Source organism: Peromyscus maniculatus, chromosome 2 (assembly GCF_049852395.1).
Source record: "Peromyscus maniculatus bairdii isolate BWxNUB_F1_BW_parent chromosome 2, HU_Pman_BW_mat_3.1, whole genome shotgun sequence".
Lineage (NCBI taxonomy): Eukaryota > Metazoa > Chordata > Mammalia > Rodentia > Cricetidae > Peromyscus > Peromyscus maniculatus.
In genome coordinates this window covers 150,949,134-150,974,014 of record NC_134853.1, presented here as the reverse complement: position 1 = coordinate 150,974,014, position 24,881 = coordinate 150,949,134, and the positions used below count along the sequence as shown (strand labels likewise).

At 49.6% G+C, this 24,881-nt stretch overlaps 1 protein-coding gene across 2 annotated transcripts; it reads left to right on the top strand.

Annotated features, from left to right (window-relative positions):
• On the top strand, positions 1 to 21,151 carry Sesn2 (sestrin 2). 2 transcript variants are annotated; one of them, XM_006975595.4, is made up of 10 exons: positions 1 to 442; positions 8,939 to 9,004; positions 11,989 to 12,186; positions 12,528 to 12,710; positions 12,891 to 13,103; positions 14,353 to 14,503; positions 14,933 to 15,051; positions 15,524 to 15,714; positions 18,654 to 18,798; positions 19,382 to 21,151. In XM_006975595.4, the coding sequence occupies exons 1-10, from the start codon at positions 353 to 355 to the stop codon at positions 19,466 to 19,468; spliced, it is 1,443 nt and encodes a 480-aa protein (XP_006975657.1). In that variant the 5' UTR covers positions 1 to 352; the 3' UTR covers positions 19,469 to 21,151. The 2 variants fall into 2 exon arrangements, with proteins under 2 accessions (XP_006975657.1, XP_015849968.1); XM_015994482.3 differs by having other exon boundaries at positions 4 to 442; positions 11,986 to 12,186.
• Positions 21,152 to 24,881: the final 3,730 nt, after the last annotated feature.

Here is a 24,881-nt window from a genome sequence, read left to right as displayed (position 1 = left end):
ACCGCAGCGGGCTGACAGAGCCCGGTGAGCGCTGGCAGTTCCGCGGTGGGGATGCTGAGGAGCGCCGGCTTCGCGAGCAGCGCTGGCCACTGCGGACTTCCGAGGCTCTCAGGGCCGTGAAAACCCCCGCGCCGCGGCCAACCTCAGGCCTCCGAGGCCGGCCGCAGTTCCCCAAGCCGCGCTGGAAGGAGTGTCCAGCGTGGTAGCGCCGGTTCTCGGCATCCCGAGAGACACCCCGGGGTTCTCGAGCTTCCCCGGCGACCCCTAGCCCCGGCTTCCTGCGAGCGCCCGCCCCAGACCCCCTCGGGTGCCCCGGGCGCGGACGAGCCGCGGCTGGGTCCTGACGCACACCATGATCGTTGCGGACTCCGAGTGCCGTGCCGAGATCAAGGGCTACCTGCCGTTCGCCAGGGGCGGCGTCGCGGGCCCCGGGACCCGAGAGGTAAGCAGCCGCCGGGCGACACCGCTCTTCTCCAGCCACAGCCGAGCCTCGGGCTGTCCCGAGCTAAGTCTGGTGCTCCCACCGGGCTTAGGGTCTGGGAGCACGTAAGCTAGCACTAAGGTTGCATCAACTGCAGCCTCCGGTCTCTCTCCCCCTCCTCTCCCTTTGCCCTCGCTATCCCCCCCCCGGGGGGGAGGGGGCTGCGGAGCCCTCCGTGGCTCCTTCGGACTCCCGGCCAATGAGAGGGGACGCCTCCTCGTGGCTCTCTGGGTTTGTGCTCTGGTGGAGCGAGCGTCTTCAAGTCCAGGCAAATCCCGGCCGGAGAGACCCGACCACTCCTCCTCCCCGCCTCCTTCCGCAGATTCCCTTCCTCTGGGTGGGGGCGGGCGGGCCAGGAGCTCTTTCTAGGATCGGTTTCTGCACCGACCGCGAAATGAAAAGGGACTGAGCCATCCGGGACTGGCCAGCGAAGATCTATCCCCCTTCCCCAGTCCCCACCTGCACCTCCGATCTTGAAATTGGCCGGAGTGCTTTAGGGATTTGGCTGGCCGCCTGATCCTCGGCGGCAGCGGCCAGAGCTGGGGGAGAAAGCGGATAACCCTTGGTCCCGACTCCCGAAGACTAACAAGTCTCAGGCTGCTTCCTATTAAAATGTTCTGGGGTCCTCAAAGTTTGTTTTGCTGTCTCCTCAGAGAATAGAGGGACTTAGCAGGGAGAGAAGGTATAATGCTGTTATAAAGCCCCCTTTTCCTCCCGGCAGACTCGACAATGAACGCCGTCTATTATTTATGGAGAGCCTACTATATGCCAGGGTACAGGTTTTGTCTGATAAGACAGCGAATACAAACTGTACTGAGCCCCATTTTACAGAAGGAGAACATTGAAGCCCAAAAGGGCCCGAGAGAGAGGCTTCTTTAACTTAACCCTCATCCTTTGGCCTGTGTATGTCGAGGATATTGGAGAACGCTTGGCACTGCAGAAGATACTGTTTTTGTTTTTTGTTTTTTCTAAGTCTAGAACAGTGTGGAAGGTGTGTTGACAGAGCTGGCAGAGTGCTGGTCCTCAGGTGTGTGCGTGACCCTAAGACAATCTCTGCCCATGTCTGTGGAGTGTCATTTCTGGAGGTTCTCCATCCGGTGGTGGGTGGTTCCTCCAAATGATTTAGGAATCTGTGTGCAGAAACGACCCCTCTCCTCTCGGGCCGTTATCATTCAGACCACCACCCAGGGGATGGCTGCTCTCTACCAAACTGCCTGGTAGCCTTGGCTAAAGCTCATTTCCCTCTGCTTTCTAAAAAAGAAAGAAACGACCCCTCGCTCCTGCCCATCCTCTTCTGGTCACTTTTGTCTGTCAGCTTTGTGAACACCGTTGTTAGTGGGAGCACCTGAGTTAGTGGGAGCACCTGAGCATTGGGTGAATGCTGGCTTCTAGTCCCACCCACCACTTCCTTGCCGGGTTATCTTGGCCAAGCGATCACTTTGACTGCAGTCTCTTGCATAGGGATTTGATGGAATCTCTAAGAGACTGTTGAACAAATTAACTTAAAATACAAGTGAAGGCCTGAAGCTGTGTGCCTGGAACATATTTATTGCAGGGAACATGCCATTGCATTTAAAATGCTAGCTTCTGTCAGACTGGCTTAGCAGACATCCCCTCCCCACCCCCAGTGCCTCTCAAGGGACTTCCTGAATATTTTCTGCTGCCTGAGAGGGAGAGCCAGCCCATGTCTCTCCCCACAGTGCCTAGTAGGGAAAAAAAATCTCAGGTGGTTTGGGTAGGTTCCAAGGGAGATGGGGTGCCTTGGAGGAAACCTCCCCCAACCCCCGCATTTTGACACAGGATCTCACTGTGTAATCCAGACTGGCCTCATGACCATCTTCCCACCACAGCCTCCTGAGTTTTGGGGTTACAGGTGTCCCCCAACACTGGATTTAAGAAAGTCTCTTTGCAGTATTGGAGAAAGCTGGTAATGCTCAAAACATTTCTACATCCTCTGCTCCCTCAAGAAAAGACAATCTGAGCTGGGCGGTGGTGGCACAGGCCTTTAATCCCAGCATTTGAGAGGCAGAGGCAGGCGGATCTCTGTGAGTTCCAAGCCAGCCCAGTCTACAGAGCAAGATCCAGGACAGGCACCAAAACTACACAGAAAAACCCTGTCTCCGGAACCCCCCCCCCCAAAAAAAAAAGACCATCTGCTGGTCAGTACCTTTAATCTCAGCACTTGGGAGGCAGAGGCAGGTGGATCTCTTGAGTTTGAGGCCAACCTGGTCTACAGAGCGAGTTCCAGGACAGCCGGGGCTACACAGAGAAACCTTGTCTCAAAAAAAAAACAAAATAAAATAAAGTAAAATAAAATAAAAAGAAGAAAAGATGGAAAGATGTCCTTAAAGGTGTCTGCTTTAAGTAGAATTCTGAGAAGATAGGGTGCCCGTCTTCCAGAGTATAGTGTCAAGACTCAGGGAAGGGCCAGATGGATAGTTCTTCAACGGTTTCAGACCCACTTTCAAAGTGTCAAGGCCTTCAGATATGCCTGTCTCCAGAAAGTTCCAAGACTCTTGCCTTGAGTGGTATGTTTTCAAATCATATTGGATTCTAGAATAACTTCCTCAAACGTCACTTCCTCAGAAAAGCTTTCCTTTAGATGAGTTCCTTTGCACACTGCTTCCAGTCTCTTCTCCATTGTGAGCTAGTTCCACATCAGCTAGGCCTTTCTTTCTGCCTCCCTTTCCTGGACCAGTGACTCCCTGCAGGGCTCACAGTCCTTTGCAACTAAGTGTTTAATTGACCCTTGTGGACAAAGCCCCACCAGGTAAGAAAGGGACCACTCTGAGCTTAGGTCCCTTGTCTCTAAAGAAGGGACAACAAGTTCTGTTTGTCTCAGGATGATTGAGAGGAAATAAGGTGTTTGTGAGATCAAACATGTAAAGTGCTTTAGCCTGGGGCCCAGGCCATGTTGCCTGCCTCTCTGCTGGGGCTGCGCCTATGTCTTTACCTCAGGTGTAAACCCAGGCTCCTTTCTGGATTCAGCTGACAGATAGTGAGCAATACCAGACCTTCCCAGCTGATAGAAGGACTTAGCAGGTGTCTCTAGCTGAGTCCTGGGGCTGGCAGACTCCAGAGAACAAGAACAAAGGTTGGGCGACTCAGAGGGGTCACTACAGCTGGTGAACAGCACTCTGGGAAGTCAGTTTGTGCTGAGTTTCAATCGCCAGGTCTGGTGCGGTTTTCCAGGGTAGAGTGGGGGGTGGGGGGGGCTTGGAGAGGCCAGGCACTTGACTCCACTAGGAAAAATACTCCCCATAACTTTCAAACTGATATTGATCAGATGTAAATAGGACAGGAGCTCTTGAGTTTAACACAAAAGTTACTATCTAGCTAGAATTTGAATTAGGAGCCAGGGGGTGTTGCCTGAGGGGGTAGTCCCTTTTATCAAGGCTTAAAAAACCCCCTAGAGAGTCCTCCCGGAGAGCCATCTAACCTCATTGTTCCTGCGGCCACTGGTGACTTGCCCCTCTGGGTTTCCCTGTCTTTGTCTCTAAGTCGGAATCACGCCTTCCTAAGGTGTGCTCTTCAATATGGCAGGCAGCCCCTAGCCACATCTGACAAAATTTAGAGCTGGTAACTCCAGGCATGGTGGCACACATCTGTAATCCTAGCATCTAGGAGGCTAAATTAGGAGTCTTGCTCTGAGTTCACATCTGCAGGATGAATTCCACCCCTGCCTGCAGAACAACAAAACAAAATTTAGAATTAGTGTGGTGTAGAGGCAGGGGGATTGAAAGTTTTAAAACTTACGAATCAAAACTTTGTCTCAGGGGTTGGGGATTTAGCTCAGTGGTAGAGCACTTGCCTAGCAAGCACAAGGCCTTTGGTTTGGTCCTTAGCTCCAGAAAAAAGAAAACAAAAAAAAAAAAAACCTTTGTCTCAAAAAAAAAAATAATTAAGCTAAATTCAGATTGTTAAGCAAAAATTCAAGATTTTTGTTGTTGTAGTCATATTTCAAATGCTTGGGGTGAAGACCAGTGAGGGACCACCGTGTGTATGAGACAGAACAGATGCAAAACATTCACCATGTAGAAAGCTCCATTTGTACTTTTTTTTTTTTTTTAAGAAAATGCCCCACAGACTTGCCTATGGGCCAATCTGATAGAGGTATTTTCTTTCTTTTTCTCTTCTTTTTAAAAATGATTTATTATTTTTATTTCATGTGCATTTGTGTTTTGCCTGCATGTGTGTCCGTGTGAAGGTGACATGTTCCCTGGAACTGGAGTTAGAGGCAGTTATGAGCTAACATGTGGGTGCTGGGAATTGAACCCAGGTCCTCTGGAAGAGCAGCCAGTGTTCTTAACTGCTGAGCCATCTTTAGCCCCTGTACTCTTTAAAGAGTTATTTGTTGAGTCAGGCAGTGGTGACGCATGTCTTTAATCCCAGGCAGAGGCAGGTGGATCTCTGTGAGTTCAAGGCCAGCTTGGTCTACAGAGTTACACAGAAAACCCTGTCTCAAAACAAAACAAAAAAAGAGTAGAAAATAGTCTTAGCACTAAACCGTTGCTCCAGGCCCAAAAGCTCTTTTGGACTAGTATTAGACTAGTGTATTAGACAGAGGATCGACAACAGGACACTAGACCCTTTGTGCCCTCAAGGTAAGAGTTCCCCTGGAAGGGGTTGGGGTTGGGTGTAGGGGTAGTGAATTCCTAAGGCCTAAGCAGATAAGAGGTCTCTCATTCTTGGCCAATCCTGGGTGCTGGTTCCTAAATCTTGGTTGTTGAGAATGGGGAATGGCTTCCATGCCTGCAGGAATCTGCTCTATATTCCCCCCTCCACTTCCTTCCTAGCTGAGGGACCGGAAGTGACTTGCACCTTCATCTGCAAAGTTTTAGTTACAGCTTTTACCTTCAAATCCTGACAGTTAGTACACATGAAGTCAGTGCATGGGCCAGCAGAGCCAGGGAATACCAACTCCTGTTATTACTCAACATTGTTATTGACGGTCTGTCCCAGGAACGGGAGGGGGGCTGATTTGATGGTGCCACCTCTTGGCAGTGAGAGCCTGCTCCTCCAGCTTCCCCTGGACTTGCCCCATGTCAAGGTCAAGGGAGCATTCAGGATTCTGGAGGCATAGATTCCAAACCCTAGTCTTGCATTCAGGACTTTCCAGTATCCCCTCCATCTTCACAAGGCTCTGCTGCCTTCGCAACCTACCTGCCAGGTCAGCGACCTCCCCAGTGGTTTTTCCTGTCCTGTTAAACTAAAATCACACACACACACACACACACACACACACACACACACACCCTGTCATTACTCACCACGCTGTTTCACCTTTCCATCATGTGTTTGCTTTCTCCCTGGGAACTGAAATGACGTGAAAGCTGGCTGGGACGTTGTCTTTTCACAGCTGTATTCATACTGCCTGTAATATAGTCACCAAAATATTGTCAAATGGACAAATTAATTCTGATTTTGCCTGGAAAGCACTCAGCACTGTACTCTGTGCCTGAGAGAGTAATCGCTGAATGGCACCATCAGTGTCTCTTCCCCCCCTCCCCCCCATGGATTGCTGGAGGTGGGACTTTGGTTCCTGTCATATACCACTTCACAAAGGGATTCTAATGGACGCTGGGGCAGAGAGGCTCTTGTTTGAAATAACAGTGAAGTTAATGCTCTCCCTGGTGGATGTGCTGTGGTAAATGGTGTGGCTTAGTCCCATTAAATTCTTGTGGCTACCCAGTGCAAGTCCCATTATTCAGGGGAGGAAACTGAGGCTCACATAGTTAACTGATGAGTGGAGCTATCGATTTTTATTTATTTATTATTTGTGCTAAGCCTTGAACCCAGGGCCTTGTGCAGCATGGCTACTTGAGCTGTGCTTTCAGCTCCCTCCATGGCAACACTCCACAGAGGAGCTATGGTCCCAGCCTCCAAAGCTCCTATCTTTGGTCAACTCTGCATTATTATTATTGTTATTATTATTATTATTATTATCATTATCATTATTATTAATTTTGCTGGGAAATACTGATGGGTTTAGAACCATCACTTAAGACCCAGGGGTATGGTTTCCTTCCTTTGTTGACTCCTGGCTCAGACTTGAGACTCAGATGATCCTAAGACAGTCTCCCGAACATCCAGAGGCCCTTATTTCTCTGCCTCTGCTGCTGTGGTTTCCTTTTTCTCCTTTTCATTTTAATTTTTCATCTTAGAATTTTAATATTTGCATATTCCACATATACCCCAGTGGTTTTGTTTGCTTGTTTAGAGGCAACATCTCACTGTGTAGCCCAGGGTGGCCTCAGCCTCCTGATCCTCTGCCTCAGCCTCCTCCCCAGTGCTGGTATTACAGGTGTTTGGCTATCTGCCCTCAGGTCCTCTGGCTGAGGGAGGCCCAGTCTGTGAAGTCAGCAGTTCTTATCTCCCAGACGGAGCTGTTGGGCATTTTCTCAAGGAAGGGAGGAGGGGAGCAGCTGTAGAGTGCTTTGGGGACTGTGGTATTTCTGTGTGCCCTCAGCCCAGCCTCGCCTGCTCCCTCTTAGCAGTGTGCGTTGAAGGCCTGCGTGGAGGCTAGTGGTGCATGCCGCCTTTAATCCCAGCACTCGAGAGGCAGAGGCAGGTGGATCGAGGATAGCCTGGTCTACAAAGCGAGTTAGTTCCAGCACAACCAGGGCTACACAGAGAAACTGTCTTAAAAAAAAAAAAAGTATGTCAGCCTAGTCCCCTTCTGTCCTGTCCTCAGGATTCAAACCTCAGAGGCCTCAATAACTTTCCCAGACCACACAGCAAATTAGCAGCAGAGCCAGTATACACACCTAGGCCTCTGGGCTCCTTACTTCTTTCTTTTGTTATCTCATAGACCCCAGAGGTCGCCTCTCCTTGGGGGGACTTTTGGCTAGAGTATAGTTTTGAGTCCCTTGAACATCTGAAGTACTAAGCCTAGATCTTGCCACGAGAAAGATCTGGGGGACAGTCCCTTTGTAGTGAAGGCAGAACTGTTATTTGGGTCACTTACGTCAAGGCTGGCATGGAGAGCCCCATGCTGACATTCAGCAACCAAGAAAATAAATAGAATGTTCTCCCAGACCTCGTCTCTAGAAGCAGGAGAAGCAGCTACATTGAATACATGGCTCTGGCTCAAATAAGCTCAGGTCAGAATAGCTGCCACCAGCCTGCACATCCCACTTGGTGTGTGTGTGTGTGTGTGTGTGTGTGTGTGTGTGTGTGTGTGTGTGTGTCCGCCACTCTGCTTTCTGTTTTCATTCATAGAGTAGAATGAATGGCCTGGCCCTGCTCGCCACAAAATGTGAAGTGGGAGCAAAGCAACTTAAAAGAGGCCCTTAGTGGGCGGTGCTTGTGGAAGCAGAAACATGGGGAATGTGGGGTCACGGACAGCAGACCTGACAGTAGAACTGGGAGAGCCGTTCAGCTCCAAAGGGACGTGGCTGGACCACACATTCATCTTGGAAGCCTTTGGTAAAGGGAGGTTGGGTTTTTAGTGACTGGATCAGATTCATACTTGAGAAAGTTCATCTGGTTACGGGTATCAGACGGGTGCTGGGCAGTGGATGGAGAGGAGAGGGCCGAGTAGTGCGGGCAGGGACAGTTGTGAGCCTCAGAGTGGTGACAGCCTAGAAGATGTGGCGGGCAGGATCAACAAAAGACGGCTTGCAGGGCTGTGACAGGTGCAGCTCAGTGTAGACTGTGCCCAGCCGCCAAGCGTCATGCCTGGGTTCATCCTTAGCATTGAAGAAAAAATGAAAAGAGTAAGAAAACTGATTATTTGAGAAGAATTGAAGCTTCTTCATAGGCCTGTAGGGTGGTAACTGGCTTAGGATATAAAGGGTTCTTATTTTAAAAAGGTCTCCCCCATGAGGCCCAGACATTGTCTCACTATGTAACCCTCACTGGCCTGGAACTCAGAGATCCTCTGTCTTTGCCTCCTCAGTGCTGGGATTAAAGGCATGTGCGACCACTTATGGTCCAATCTTCTCTTGTTTTACAAAATGGGTGCATAAATCACAGTGTGTGTGTGTGTGTGTGTGTGTGTGTGTGTGTGTTGGAGACCAGAGGACAATTTGTAGGAGTCAGGTCTCTTTCTCATGTGGGTGCCCAGAGATTGAATTCAGGTCTTCGCACTTGGTGGCAAGCACCTGTACCCACCGGGCCATCCCTTTGGCTTCTAGGACTGCAAAGACACTGGCCTCCTGGAGACGGGCAACATGACACTATTTCCATCCTCTGGTCGCTCCCACTCAGCCATGCCAGGGTTTCCGGGCTCTTGCTGAGTTCTGAGCAGGTCAGCCTTGCTGTGCCCTCTTACCCGCTCTCACCCACTTGCTACTCACCAAATGGGTCTAAATGCTACCCCCGGCTCCTCCATGCAGAGTGTACCAAGAAGGTAGTTTAGAAACGCAGTGTCCCAGGCTTGGAGAAGGAGGCTAGCAGGCAAACAGTCCTCTCCATCCTCCTCCTGCCAAATAACCACCATGTGTTTTTCCACAGGAACACCAGGAGGGCCGGGCTCGGCGAGGCCCTCGAGGACCCAGCGCCTTCATTCCAGTGGAGGAGGTGAGTTTGAAGCGGGGTAGGAGTCTTTGGTCCCTCGGAGGAAAAACTGTGGAACATGGGTAGATCGGGATCTTTTATTTTCCCACTCCTGATTTATTTAATTTCATAAAAAAAAAAAAAAAAAAAAAAAAACCTAAAACCTCTTGAAAGCCAGGAGTGGTGGCTCTCCGGAGGCAGAGGCAGGAGGATCTCTGTGAGTTCGAGGCCAGCCTGGTCTACAGAGTGAGTTCCAGCACAGGCTCCAAAACTACACAGAGAAACCTTGGGGCTGGGGTGGGGTTGTGTGTGTGAAATGATAGTGACCCAGCCAAACTGGAGATTCCCAAACTAGTGCTTCTTTCTACGTAATAAGACAAGAGATATATCCATGTCTCATCTGACCCATGATCACTTATAAAAGTGTATATATTACCAAAAATATGCTCTAAAATTAGCATCTGCTTATTGTTTTCAGGTGTCCAGAGCATTGGTTTCACTTGACACAGTGGCTTATGCCTGTAATCCTAGTGCTGGGGAAAGCAGAGGCAGGAGGATTGCTGTAGGTTTGAAGCCAGCGTGGGCTCCATAGCTCCATCAGGGATGAGGAGAAAGACTGTCTGGGGGGTGGGGAGCGGTGCGTGGGGAAGGGAAAGCAAGCTCCCTCGGGTCACACAACCACAGAACCAAGGTCATGGTTCAAGGCCTGTCTTTGTTGTGTTCTTTACGGCAGGGATATCTTTCTTTCATCTACAGAATTGGTTCATCCTTCACTCTGTTGTTATTTTGATTTTGCAACAGGGTCTTAACTCTGTAGCCTGGCTGACCTCACTCATGGTGAGTGATCTTCCCGCCTCAGCCTCCCTCATGCTGGGCTGACAGCTGCCGGCCACTGCATCTAGCTCATTGTTATGTGTTTACTTTTCTCTGTGCTAACAGTCAAATCTAGTGCCCCGCACATGCTAGGCCGGTGTTCCACCCACCCTGGTCCACATCTCTAGCCCCTACTCATTCACTCATTTAACAGATAGCTATTCAATTGTGACTCGGTGTCAGGCGCTGACCTAGGAACCAGGGATGATAGAGAATAAGATAGACAAAAATCTTTGTCATAGCTGGGTGGTAGTGGTGCATGCCTTTAATCCCAGCACTTGGGAGGATGAGGCAGGTGGATCTCTGTGAATTTGAGGCCAGCCTGATCTACAGTTCAAGTTCCATGACAGGCTCCAAAGCTACACAAAGAAACCCTGTATCAGGGAAAAAAACAAAAAAACCTTGCCATTATGGAGCTTGCATTCTAGTGCTTGGGTGACATGGGAATGCCTTCAGAATACACATACAGAGGAATTTGTTATACAGCGATGGAGTTTTCGTTTCCTGTTTTTCTGGTTTTGAGATGGTCTTACTCTACTAAGTCTACCTAAAACTCACTGTGTCGATTAGTCTGGTCTTGAGTTTGTGCTGTCTTACATGTAGGCCAAATGGTTTGTGGCCTGCTAACAAAACATCTAACTTCTCTTCTCCTCCTTTGTGATGTAAGGTAAACAACCACTCGCTGGTATTTACATCTGTATCCCAGCATTTTAACCTCACATATTGTTCTTGGATTTTATTTTTTCCACTTATAAATAACTCTTATTTTAACAACAACAAAAAATAAATAAATAAAAGGAAAGAAACAGGCCTTGGAGTTCATCTACACTAGAATCCTGTTTCTGTCACTTATCAGATCTGTGGCTTCAAGCAAATCTGGCTTCTTCATCTATTAATGGAGGAAAATAATAGTCTTCACCTCGCAGGACAAGTTCAAACACTCAAGGAGATTCATAATTGGATAGCTATCTGTCAGATGAATGAATCAGTCAGGGCTGGGATGCAGCTCAGTGGTAGAACACTTGCTTACCATGCACAAGGGCCAGGATTTGGTACCCAGCTCCACAATAAAAAAAAATTAGAAGAAAAGGAAAAAGGAGGAAAAGGGGCTGTGGTATATAGCTCAGTGCAGATGCTAGAGTGCTTGCCTGGCATCTACCAAACCCTGGCTTCGATCCTTAGTGCCACAAAAATGGTCATGGTGGTGCATGCCTATAACCCCGCCACTTGGGAGACAGAGGCAGGAGGATCAGAAGTTTGAGGCCAGCCTGGCCTACATGAGACCCTAAATCCTTAAAAAAAAAAAGTCATGAGGTTAAACAGCTCTACATGAGAAGACACTCAGGGCCTGTGACATGTTCTGCACGTCTCCCTACCCTCCATGGCTGTCTGCATCTGCCGTATTAGAAGAGAAATCTTATGAAGACAGGAGAAACTATACATTCTTTCTTTCTTTTTTTTATTGCCAGGGATCAAACCCAGGGCCTCATACATGCTAAGCGTTCATTTTACCACTGAGCTACTCCCCAGTCTCCAGCAACCATTCTTCTTGATTTCTCTCACTAAATCTTCATCGATAAGAAGGGAGAAGGGACTGAGGGTAGGGATAGCGCATACTTTTAATCCCAGCACTCAGGAGGCAGAGACAGGCGGATCTCTGAGTTCTAGGACAGCCTGGTCTACAGAATGAGTTCTAGGACAGCAAGGGTTACACAGAAAATTATATATTTCTGTCTTGAAATATATAAAATAAAGGGGGTGGGAAGGGGGAAGGGCCTGGGGACATAGCATAGTGGTAGGATATTTGCCTAGCATGAATGAAGCCCTAGGTTTGATCCTCAGCATTGGGGGTGGGGGGGATCATTACAAAATAAAATAAAGAAAATTGGACTCTAATTTCCTAGCTGTCTTGAGGATTGAGTGAGTTAATACATATACTTGGACATCGATAGACATGTCTAAGTCATATCAGCTGCCTAATCAGTGTTTGTTTGATCAGTTTCCTCTTTTGGACGTGATGGCAGTGTTCAGTCTCCTGCTATTATATCTATATACTACAACTATGTATACAGAACAAGGAAGATGTTGCTCTGGATGGGGCAGAAGGGAACCCATGCTCTCCTGTTTCCTAGCAGATCCTTCAGGAAGGAGCTGAGAGCCTGGACCAGCACCTGGGACTCGAGACTCTGATGTCTTCGGGACGGGTGGACAACCTGGCAGTGGTGATGGGTCTCCACCCCGACTACCTTAGCAGCTTCTGGCGCCTGCACTATCTGCTGCTGCATACAGATGGGCCCCTGGCCAGCTCCTGGCGCCACTACATTGCCATCATGGTAAGTTTATCTGGGCCTGGTGCTTTCGGGGGTGGCCAAATGGTCTAGCTTCAGATTCATTTGCTGGGACTCTCCTGAGTTGGTTTTTTTAGGTGAAGAGAAAGTGTCTAGCTTTACCTAATGATATCCATGGAATTTTAGGTTTTGAAGAGAGGAGAGGCATCTTTAAGTGTGTGTTTTGCACATGGGGAAACTGAGGAACAAAGGGGTCAGATGACCAGCAAGCTGGTAGCAGAGCTGAAGTTAGAACATAGATTTTTCCACCCCTTAGATCTCAAGGGGATCTTTCCAAAATGGTGCCCAGAGGGACGGTAACTCAGGCTTATCAACTCCCTTCACAGGCTGCTGCCCGCCACCAGTGTTCTTACCTGGTGGGCTCCCACATGACTGAGTTCCTGCAGACCGGCGGTGACCCCGAGTGGCTGCTGGGCCTCCACCGGGCCCCTGAAAAGCTCCGTAAACTCAGTGAGATCAACAAGCTGCTGGCACATCGGCCATGGCTCATCACGAAGGAGCATATCCAGGTGTGGTAGGCAGAGTTGGGATCCTGAGGAAGCCTAGGGGCAGGAAGCGGGCAGCCCAGGCTGGACGGGGGCAGCCCAGGGAGGGGCAGGACGGGGGCAGCCCAGGGAGGGGCAGGATAGGGGCTGGACGGGGCAGCCCAGGGGCAGTCACTAAGTGGGTTAGCCCTCTCTCCCTTCCAGGCCTTACTGAAGACTGGAGAGCACAGCTGGTCCCTGGCTGAGCTCATCCAAGCTCTGGTCCTGCTTACCCACTGCCACTCTCTGGCCTCCTTCGTGTTTGGCTGTGGAATACTTCCTGAAGGAGATGCAGAGGGCAGCCCTGCCTCACAGGCACCCTCGCCCCCCAGCGAGCAAGGCAGTCCCCCAAGTGGAGACCCATTGAACAACTCTGGGGTAAGTCATGGTCCTGGGTCTTGGTGTGGGAGAAAGCTGGTGCAGCCTCTGCTCTGGGAATAGAAACCACAGGTCCTCCATCTCCTCACAGTGAGAGGCTACAGCAAGAGTGCTTGGCTTTAAAACTCAGGTGGTTTTGTGTGTGTGTGTGTGTGTGTGTGTGTGTGTGTGTGTGTGTCATGGGGATAAAGACCTAGTTGCAGTGGGTTGTGAGGACTAAGTGAGGCACTATGTGTATGACTAACAGCAGCACACAGCCTCTGAGGACCGCAGTCCGCTGGGGTTTCTGTTTGTTTGTTTGTGGTAGTGAGCCTGGGCTGGCCTCGAACTTGGCCTGAACTGTGGAGCCAAGCAGTACTGAGACTACAGGTGTGCACCACTGTGCCAGCTGATTTGTTGTTGTGGTTAATTGTGGGTGTTTTGGGTTTGGTTTTGTAATTTTGTTCGAGGCAGGGTCTTACTCTGTGGCCCACGCTAGCCTCAAACTCAGGGTGATTCCCCACATCCCCGTCCTCTCGCTGTGAGTCACCATGTCTGACATGCTTTTGTTCAGTTGACTACAAAATTTGGGTTTTGGTATAGCTCAGTGGTGGCTGTTTGCCTAGTCGGTGTGAAGCCTGAATTCAATCAGCAACAGCACCAAAATCCAAACAACAGAGGCTGGAGAGATGGCTCGGTGGTGAAGGCACTGGCTGCTCTTCCAGAGGACCAGGTTCAATTCCCAGCACCCACATGGCAGCTCACAACTGTCTGGAACTCCAGTTCCAGGGGATCTGACGCCCTCACACAGACATGAATGCAGGCGAAACACAAATGCACATAAAAATATTAAAGAAAAAAAAAAAAGACAACAAGAAAACAAAACCCACCCATCAACAGAAACTGCCATAATCCCAGCCTTCAAGATGCAGAGGCAGGCAGATCTCTGTGAGTTCAAGGCCACTGGTCTACATCCTAAGTTCCAGGACAGCCAGGGCTACATAGTGAATACCCTGTCTCAAACAAACAAACAAAACTCAGAAACCTTGTAAATTACAAGTGAAGGAAGACACCTGTCTCCTCTCTGGCCTTACAACGTCCCTGTGGGAGACTGGCAGACTGTGAGCTGCCCAGTGTGGTGGCTGGCTCCGAAACTGCTCTAGTCCTTTCTGGTCACCCAGGAAGGCCTGGGGTGTGGGAAATCTGAGTGAAGTTTTCCAGGGGACCCTGAAGGGAGGACTAGCTGGTAATTCCTGGGTCCTCTCTACAGGGCTTTGAGGCTGCCCGCGATGTGGAGGCTCTGATGGAACGCATGCGGCAGCTGCAGGAGAGCCTGCTGCGAGATGAGGGGGCTTCCCAGGAGGAAATGGAGAACCGTTTTGAGCTGGAGAAATCAGAAAGCCTGCTGGTAACCCCCTCAGGTACAGGATCACAGACGACGTCATTGCGAGGGGCTGCCTCTGTCTTTACACTTTGGGAGTAGACATCTCCATGCACCATGCCTTCTCCTTCCAAGAGGTTCTGAGCGTGGGCCTTGTGCTCAGACTCGGCCTTTGAATCCTGGTCTGTTAGCCCTTCTGGGCTGTGTCAGGTAGATGGAGCCAAGCTTAGAGCCTTTCCCAGGTTGAGCCATCCCACAGAACTACCACTATTACTCTTACGGGGCCTTGCCTCTTGGGTTCTTGGGCAGGAGTCTCTTCCTCCCCAGGAGTGGCTCCAGCTAAAGTCTTAGTGTGGGGAGAGGCTCTCTGTGGTCCCCTATTGTATCTCCGGTTGCCCCTCTGATGATAGGGAGCCTGCTGGGCTCCAGGCTCAGCCTCACTGACACCTCTGTCTGCTATGGCCCTCAGCGGATATCCTGGAGCCCTCTCCGCACCCAGACATTCTATGCTTTGTGGAAGACCCCACTTTTGGATATGAAGACTTCACTCGTCGAGGGGCTCAGGCCCCCCCCACCTTCCGAGCCCAGGTAAGGCTGGTGTTGTTCATTGCTTTAGGTTTGCACAGTGGCAGGGCCAGGCGCTTCCAGTGGCTCCAGAGTGGATACCTTCTCCCCTCCAAAACCCATGAGGCTGCCAGGCCATGGTTGCACATGACTTAAATCCCGCACTTGGGAGGCAGAGGCAGGCAGATCTCTGAGTTCGAAGACAGCCAGGGCTACACAAAGAAACCCTGTCTTGAAAAAAAACAAAGCAAAACAAAACAAAATACCCATAAGGGCAATGAAGACCAAAAAGATCCCAATTCAGGGGAAAGGTCATCATCCTGGGACATCCTGGTTGGTTTCTCAGGCCCAGCGCAAGCAGTGTATCAGATTTGTGGTTCAGGGAGGGGATGTTATGCAAAGCCAAGGTGTGAATCGTAGAGGTCCAGAGGACAGATCCCTGGCCAGGCTTGGGCTTCCAAAGTCTTGCTCACTGACCTCTTCCCTCATTCCTCAGGATTATACCTGGGAAGACCATGGCTACTCACTGATCCAGCGTCTCTACCCTGAGGGAGGGCAGCTGCTGGATGAGAAGTTTCAGGTAGCCTACAGCCTCACCTATAACACCATCGCCATGCACAGTGGTGTGGACACCTCCATGCTCCGCAGGGCCATCTGGAACTATATCCACTGTGTCTTTGGCATCAGGTGAGCGAGTGACCCCCAGGTTCAGGTCATGTGGATGCTACAAATCTTTCTTGAACACTCTGTCATTTTTACTTTTCCTTTTCTTCTTGCCTTATAATAATTTTTAGGGTGAGTTCGTGTCTTTGCAGGTTTAAAGCTAATGTGAACACTCATTGTTCAAACGCTATAAACAAAACTCTTTACGCTCTCTCCCAGAGATAACAGGGCTTTGTTTGTCGTGCAGTACAGAGGATTGAACCCAAGGCCGTGTGCATGCTAGACAAGCACTTTTATTTTGTATGGTTTTAGGTCATTTTACTTATTTATTTTTGGTGTTTGGAGGCAAGGTCTCACTCTGTAACCCAGACTAGCCTCGAACTTGTATGCTTCAGGCCAACCTTGAACTCTGGACATTCCCCTGCGTTAGCTTCTTAGGAGCCGGGCTTGTAGGCCTGCTCTCCCAAAGCTCTTTAACTGTGGTTTCATGTGTGTATGTGTGTTCAGGTACCTCTACACGAATACACACATAAACATGTGCATACATATGTACACACGACATAGCCTCATGGTTTTGTTTGTTTGTTTGTTTCTTTTGTTGTTTTTGTTTTTTCAGATTTATTTATTATGTATACAGTGTTCTGCCTGCAGGCCAGAAGAGGGCACAAGATCTAATTTTAGATGGTGGTGAGCCACCATGTGGTTGCTGGGAATTGAACTCAGGACCTCTGGAGGATCAGGGATCAGCCAGTGCTCTAACCTTTGAGCCATCTTTCCAGCTCTCCCCTCCCCCCCCCTTTTTTTTTTTTCTCAAGACAGGGTTTCTCTGTGTAGCCTTGGCTGTCCTGTGTCCTGGAACTGACTCTGTAGACCAGGCTGGCCTCAAACTCAGAGATCCGCCTGTTGGGATTAAAGTCATGCACCAACTCTGCCCTGCTATAGACTCATGTTTAAATTTTGAAATAGCACATCTTTTCTCATAGTAAATAAGGACAGCACAGATATGCATCAGCAGCAGACTTTAAATAATGATGTTTCCATTCATAACCTATTTTGCGGCTCAGGAAAATTATGAACAAGAGCCAGGTGTGTGGGAGGTTTTTCACTAAAATATTAAGTGTGGACATCTCTGTATGACATAGTATAGTGAGTTATATTTTTATCTTGTTAAATCTTTTCTAATTAAAATATTTTTATTTTATTTATTTGTATGTGTGTGTGTATATATGTACACATGTGTGGCACAGTATCCGTGTGGAGGTCAGAAGAAAACTTGCTGGAGTTTGTCCTCTCCTTCCACTATGTGGGGCCGAGGGATCAAACTTGGATCATCAGTCTAGATGGCAAGCTCCCTTACCCACTGAGCCATATTGCCTGTCCACTGGTTTTTCTAGGGAAGAGTTTATTTTTTTTTTAGTGATTTGAGATATTTACTGTTGAATATTTAGGTTGTTTGTAGGGTTGTTTTTGTTTTCCTTTTTTGTTGTTATATTTTTTCCTCCCCTGGCTCCTCTCTCCCCATCCCTAAGAAGGAGTCTGTTGGCTCAAATTTGGAACCCCCTGTTTCTTTGATCTCGCAGGTATTGAGATTACTGGCATGTGCTGCCACCCCATCTCACTCAGTGTTACTCTTATACACACTATTTGCACTTACTGCTCTCACACATGTTCTCACAGATAAATCCCCAAAGAAAATGATTTATCCAAGATATATAGAGAACTTTATTTTGAAGTAGTATCTCACAGTAGTCCAGGTTGACCTTGAATTCACAGCAGTCCATGTATTTCAGTCTCCAGTGCTGGGATTGCAGGTGTGAGCTAATCCCCTGACTCCAGGCTTTTTCCTTCTCTTTCCCTCCCTCCTTCCCTCCCTCCCTCCCTCCCTCCCTCCCTCCCTTCCTTCCTTTCTCTATTTGCTTTTGCTCACCCCTGTAATCCCAGAACTGGGAAAGCAAAGACAGGAGGATCAGGTAGGTGTTCAGGGCCATCCTTAGCTATATAACAAGTTCACAAGCTGGGCTTCAGGACTCTAAAAATAAAAATAGAAAATAAGTGTAGGGGTAGGGTGGGGGCTGGGGAACAGGAGGAGGGGAGAGTGGGGGTGGGGGTCTGTGGTTGGTATGTAAAATGAATAGAAAAAAATCCTAATTAAAGAAAGAAAATGACACCCTAAAACAGAAAAAAGAAATAAAAATCACCAAAATTGCTGGGCAGTGGTGGTGCACACCTTCAATCCCAACACTTGAGAGGCAGAGGCAAGAGAATCTCTGTGAGTTTGAGGCCAGCCTGGTCTACAGAGTGAGTTTCAGGACAGTCAGGGCTATACAGAGAAACCCTGTCTCAAAAAAAACAAAGAATAAAAAACAAAAAAACTCCACCAAAATTGTCCAGGAGGTCAACTTATTTTATTATCAGGTGTTTCCTTCCTAACTTTTTTCCATACATACATAGAAGCTGGACTAGGGAGGGACAAGTAGCTTCTAGGCTCACTACCAGCTCGCTTTTGGATTTTGAACAAGTTAATTCCTTCTCTAGGCCTTAGCTTGCCTGTGTGGAATCAGCACTGTCTCCTTTTTCCCTAAACCACTTGGTTCCCCAGGACTAACATGCACTGACCTTCCTCTCCTTTACTGTAGAACAGTGAGTGTAGGAGAGCTGGATTTGAAATCATTCCCTTCTCAGTGAAATGAAACTGATTGTTGTATATGACAGAGTGTGTAGTTTGTGGGCACAATCAGAGCTCCATAGAGCATGCTCATTGTCAGTGTTACTTAGAGTGGTCCTCTGTGAGCCTATGACATATGACGTTAGCTGTTTTTCTAAGAGGAACCAGGCTTCTGGTTGCTTCCTACCTTCTGGCTTTTCTTGCCATTCTCTCTTCCTCCTTCTGTAGGGTGGGGTAGGTGGGATGTACTGCTTCTGAGAGCAGATCGTGAGTAATGCTGTCTGGGTCTTTCCATCAGATATGATGACTATGATTATGGGGAGGTAAACCAGCTCCTGGAAAGGAACCTCAAAATTTATATCAAGACTGTGGCCTGCTACCCAGAGAAGACAACCCGCAGGATGTACAACCTCTTCTGGAGGCACTTCCGCCACTCAGAGAAGGTAACAGCAACATGGACGTAAAAACAGCCAAGCCAGGCCTGTAGAAGATCCAGAGGGTAGCACTCAGTGAGGGTCACAGTGGGAACCTGGGCCTGTTGTCCTGGTTAAATCCTGTTCCACTGTGTGATTTCAGACTTCACTGAAATCTGGTACTCAGGGGCATGTTCCCACAGGGCCTTCAATGGCAGTTTGGCAGGCATAGGTTTGAATCTTAAGCCTCACACAGGAGCAGTGTGACTTTGGGCACGTGACCTTGCATCTTTGAGCTTTTCCCCTTTATAATAAGAAGAGACGCTGCCTGCATTTCAAAGTTGGGAAGACACAATGAGACTATGTATGGAAACGTTTGATCCTGCCCCGGAGCCAGTTAATGGTAGCTCTTCTTTTCGACTTGGGAGATTAAGCCGTGAGTTAGTCACGGCAGGGGAATTCCTCCGCAGTCACTGCACCAGATTGCAGAGCCCTCGCGCAGGTGGGGCAGGAGTGCTGGTGGGAGGCGAGGGTGAGGTGAGCGCCCTGGGAATCGTGGAGTTGGGGGCCTGCAGAGCCGCCGTCAGCAAGCCTCGTTCTTTCTGTGCCACAGGTTCACGTGAACTTGCTGCTCCTCGAGGCCCGAATGCAAGCAGCCCTGCTCTACGCGCTCCGGGCCATCACTCGCTATATGACCTGACTCCTCCCCGTGTGGGACCAGCACCCGGAGCGGCCGACCCTGGGGCACTGTCCTCTTGTGTGTCTGGAGACAGATCCAGGACCCTTTCTGTCTCATGTCCCTCCACCGAATGCTGGGGATGGGCATGTGCGTGCTGTGCAGCCCCCCCAGGCAAGCCGCACCTTCCTTTCCTCACTGGACTGGACAGGATTGTTGCACTGACTTGGGAGGGGGTCTCAGCTCTGCCCCTGGAGCTAGAAGAAGACTAGGAAAGCCCAAGAGGCCGTGCCCCCTTTTCTTTCCTGCTCCTAAAAACAGATGAAGGTGACTGGATTAAAAGCTCAGACTTCCGTGCCAGCAGGCTGGGCCCAGGCACCTCAAGTACTGGAGCCTTCCTGGACTGGGAAGCCCCCGCTGCCCCTGTGGGAAAGGAGCAAAGACCTCAAGGGACTCACACTCCAGGAAGCTTGCCTTCCCTCCTTCCTCATTCTCCAATTTCATTACCTCCCACCTGCCTTCCACCCATCAATGTGAAAGTTGGACTCACAGCTGGTCTGTGCACCCAGTTCCCCCAAGCCTGTTCTGTTGGGCAGCCTGGTCTGGGGTTGCCTGAATATTGGTTCAGTTTTTTTTTTTTCCTCTCCTTTGCCCTCATACCCTTTTCTCCCATGCCTGTTGTTGTCCGGCCCGGGAGAGGGGCCAAACATATCCAAAGAACACACGCACCGTCTCTGGAGAGTTGGAGCCCAGGTTGGTCCCTCTGCCGTCGGGAGAGGAAGGAGTAAATGCGGATGAACTCTGTATTTGGGTCTTGGGGGGGAGGTCTTGCCTCTTGAGGACCTCACCGCGGAGCCAGAGTCAAGTGCTAGGAGGGAAGAGGTCCTATTCTAGACTGTTGCCACGCAGAGGCCGGTGTCCCATTCTTCTGATCCCTCCAGCTCTGCCAAGAATGTTTGCCAAAAAAAAATGAGCCCTTCTTAGGTGGCACCAGGGCCCACCCAGGAAGAGGCAGATACCAAGGTTCTCTTTCTCTTGGCCACATTGCTGCGCCTCTTGGACTTCCCAGTTGCAGACTGAGGGGTTGGCTTCAGTTTCTCAAGGTTTGATGCTTTCCTCTGGGCTCTCAGACCAAACCATCAACAGCAGCAGGCTAATTTTCTTGCAAGACCTGGAAGGCCTGCCTCTGGGGACCCTTTGTCTACAGCCATCCTTCCAAGGGACACCACCCCGACCCCAGTGTCCCATCTGTCCCCTCTCCTGGATTTAAAAGGATTGCTGGGCCAAAGCTGCCAAGGACTGGCAGGCACTTTACATAGCAAAACAACTGTGAATTCTGACTCCCTCCCCTTGCACCAGCAGTAGGTGCCAGTGCAGAGGTGTCTGGGAAAATCCAGGACACGCTGCTGCTGTTTCCGACTCTCCTCCATTGGGCCAGGCAAGACAGGAGCCTGGCCAGTGCCACATTTCATACCCGTGCAGGCACGGGACACAACCAGTACCCCCTCCAGGCTCGAAAGGCCTCCCTGCAGTGAGGGTGGGCGAGAGGGGAGGGGGCCTCGGCATGGGGGTACACGTTCTAGAGGGGACGCTGTGACGCTGTCAGTGTCCCCTGGGTGGGCGGGAGGGGTGTCCAGTGTTGAAGTCTTTGGCCTTGTGAGCAGTTCTAGGTAATAGAAATAAAAGTTCGCTGAGGTTTGTTTTGTAGTCCTTGTTAATGGGATGTTTGTCCATTTCCTGAAGGTCAGAGTTCACCTCCTAGCATAAGCCAGAAGCTGTGGTTGCGTCATGGACTTGACCTCATGGCCTCTGCCCGCGCACAGCAATTGCAAGGCTGAGGACTGCTGGTATCGCCAGTCAGTTGGGACGTGGCTGAGGCTCAGTGGTAGAGGTGGCCTCTTGTGTGCGGTCCCGGGCTTGAACCCTGGCACCACAAAACAAAAGTCTGCCATTGCTTGGGTGGCCAATCCTGCCACCCAGTTGGCATGTCGGGCACTGTGCACTGATGAATGACAATGTTTTCTGACTAAGGTGGCCCTGAGCTGGGTAGTGGGAGGCCGCTTCTCTGAAGCTGCAACCATCTCGGAAGAGATTTGCAACTGAGGTGAAATAATACTGCTGAGGCCATAGAGCCAGGATTCCGGTGGGACTTGCCTGACTGAGGCCGTGGCACCCTGCCTTCCTGTTTTTTCTCCTATTGGACATCCTTGCGGCAAGAAGGATGTGTGACCACCTGAGGGTTCTCCCCTGCCCACATTATGCTTCTGGTCTAGAACTGAAGAGGCAGGACCTATCAGAAAGCATGGCTCAAGGTTAAGAGCACTTGGCTGCTCTTGTAGAGGATCTGAGTTCAATTCCCAGCACCCACACACTGGCTATCACTCCAGCTCCAAGGATCTAACACCCTGCTTTGTCCTACATGGCACCTGCGTACACATGCATATACATAAATAGAAACAGAATAATGCCATCTTTTAAGAAAGTTAAATGTAGCCGGGCGGTGGTAGTGCACGCCTTTGATCCCTGCACTTGGGAGGCAGAGCCAGGCAGATCTCTGTGAATTCCAGGCCAGCCTGGTCTACAGAGCGAGATCCAGGACAGGCACCAAAACTACACAGAGAAACCCTATCTCGAAAAACAAACAAACAAAAAATTTAATAAAAAATAGAGAGGCGTGCACATTAGCCCATGGAGCCTTGAACTGGCTCTGTAGCTGAACATGGCCTTGAACTCCTGGCTGCTCTATCCACAGCCAGGTCCTGGTTATTTGCTTGACTTCTGCAGCTTTGTTTACACACTTAGCACTGTATCCTTTGGCTCACCCAGAAGGAGCAGAGGGAATCCCCTGCAGCTTAGAGATAGTCACCAGAGCCCTGGAGCAGGTAGATAGAAGTGCTGGACAAATTCACACCTCAGGATCCTCCGGCTGGATATGTTTGTTACATCTGTAACCTCTGCTCTGGCGTTTGCTCACTCAACAGAGGCTGATCACCTAATAGGTAAGGAGCCCTATAGATATAGGAGTGAATCCTGGGATGAAGTTTCCGGTCCCTTGGGAGTAACTGTCAAGTGGAGGAGCCTGGTGTAAAATTGTTACTCAACTAATGATTTACATTGCAATTGTGATTGGCACCCCAAAGGAGAAATGTGAGGTCCTACAAAGCAACTTCCAACTCAAAGGCAGAAAGTTCTCTTCCAAGATAGATTAGACTGTTGCAGCAGCTACAGCACATTCAAGAGCACTTTCCCAATCCACTGAAGTACCTTCTGGAAGCCAAGGTCCCCACAGGGCAGTTGGAGAACTTCACTACATGTTCCTAACATTCCACATAGACTGTGGTACCCACTCCTTTCCTTGCTCCTCACTCCATTAAGAGGGTTGGGGCTGGGCGGTGGTGGCGCATGCCTTTAATCCCAGCACTCGGGAGGCAGAGGCAGGCCTGGGCTACCAAGTGAGTTCCAGGAAAGGCGCAAAGCTACACAGAGAAACCCTGTCTCGAAAAACCAAAAAAAAAAAAAAGATATTTAAAAAAAAAAAAAAAAAAAAGCCGGGCGTTGGTGGCGCACGCATTTAATCCCAGCACTCGGTAGGCAGAAGCAGGAGGATCTCTGTGAGTTCGAGGCCAGCCTGGTCCACAGAGTGAGTTCCAGGACAAGCCAGGTCTACACAGTGAGACCAAAAAAAAAAGTGTTGGTTGCTGAATGTCTTAGCTAAGTCCCTCTCTTGGAGCTGCACTGGGTTGAAGAGAACACTGTGGGTGATGGTTATGTCCCCTCTAGGTGATGGCAGTCAACTTCCAACGAGTCCTTGATGGGAGAGGAGTGTACTAAGGTCTGCCAAGTTTAAGCGTTGCGGCTCGGATGAAAAGAGATTCTGGCATTCAGGAGCCAAGGAATACAAAGTGTACAGCTCAGATGGAAAAGTATTCTGGCAATTGGGAGCCTAGGAATACAACAGTAAACATCGCAGTTTACACCCTTGCTCCAGGGAAAGGTTTCCCCAATATAACAGCTCTGGTCCAGCAGGGGAGGATTTCCCCAGCAAAATTGTTACAGTTCTGCTCAGGTCCCTCCGGTGTGTAACAACTCTCTCCGGTAGGGGAAGGTTTCCTCAGCAAAAAAAGTGTTACAGCCTTGCTCTGCTTGGCCCAGGCGCCATCTCTGCTCCAGCGAAAGAAGGTCTCACCCAAACCTCATTCAAGAGCTTTATCGGGAGGGAGGAATCCAGGAGGGGGGCTGCCTCTGCCTGGCTGGAAAATGGGAGCAGCAAACCGAACAGGCAGGACTTCTTAGAGGTGGAGTTTTTCCAGGGAGAAGATTTTCAGGGTGAGAATTGGTCAGATTTCAGTCCTCAGATTGGCTAGATCATGTGTACTCAGGGATTGGTTGGTTTTCTGCTCAGGGATTGGTTGGTTTTCCTGCTCAGGGATTGGCTGGTTTTCTGCTTAGTTGGTCAGGGGCAGATTCGGCTCTGCTTTCAGGGCCAAAGTGTGTTTCTTTCACTGGCCATTTTTTAGCCTTTTGGCTCTAATTTCAGGGCCAGGGCATATTTATCCCACTGGCTCTGATTCCAGGGCCAAAATGTGTTTCTTTGGCACTGGTTTCAGGGTCAGGGTGTATTTTTTTGGTTCTGGGTTCAGGGCTAAAGTGTTCTCTTTCACTGGCTCAGGTATCAGGGTCAGGGTGGGTTTCTTTCACTGGCTCAGTTTTCAGGGCTAGCATGGGTTTCTTTGGCTAGCCCCTTTACCCTACACTGGGCATGGTAGTATACACCTATAATTCCAGGTTGCAGGAGACTAGGCAAGAGGATCTTGAGTTTGAGGCTAGCCTTAGCTACCCGGCATGTTCAAAGCTAGCCTAGGCAACAAGGAAAGACCATGTTACCTTGTTTTTTTGTTTGTTCTTTTTGACACAGGATCTCATAACCTCAGACTGGTCTCCAACCCCCTATGTGAGACTGCCTCTGCCCCTTGAGTGTGAGGATTAAAGGAGTGTAACACCATGCTAGGTTCCTGTGGCGCTAAGGATCGAACCCAACCCAAGGCTTTGTGCATGCTAGGCAAGCACTCTACTAGTTGAGCTACAGCCTCGACCCCAAGACTGTCTCTGAAAAACTCTTTGGGAAGTTTGTCCTTCTGTTTCTCTTTCAAACAACCTGGAAGGATTACCCAGCAGAGGCCCCTGGCTTCGGCTGTTAGAACTGCACTGAAGCCCTGCTTCAGCCTAGGACACTGTTCCCAAGTAAAGCTGTATGCAAATTTCCACCTCAGAGTCTGCTTACCAGCACGCTTCGCCAAGACACTGTGTTCCTCTACATGGTGAAAATAAAGATAACAGAGTAAGGACCTGCTCAAAGTCTCATGGATGTCGTATTATAATCCCACAGCTTCCTGCCTTGATTTTTCCTTTTATCTTTAAAATTATTTATAATTTATAA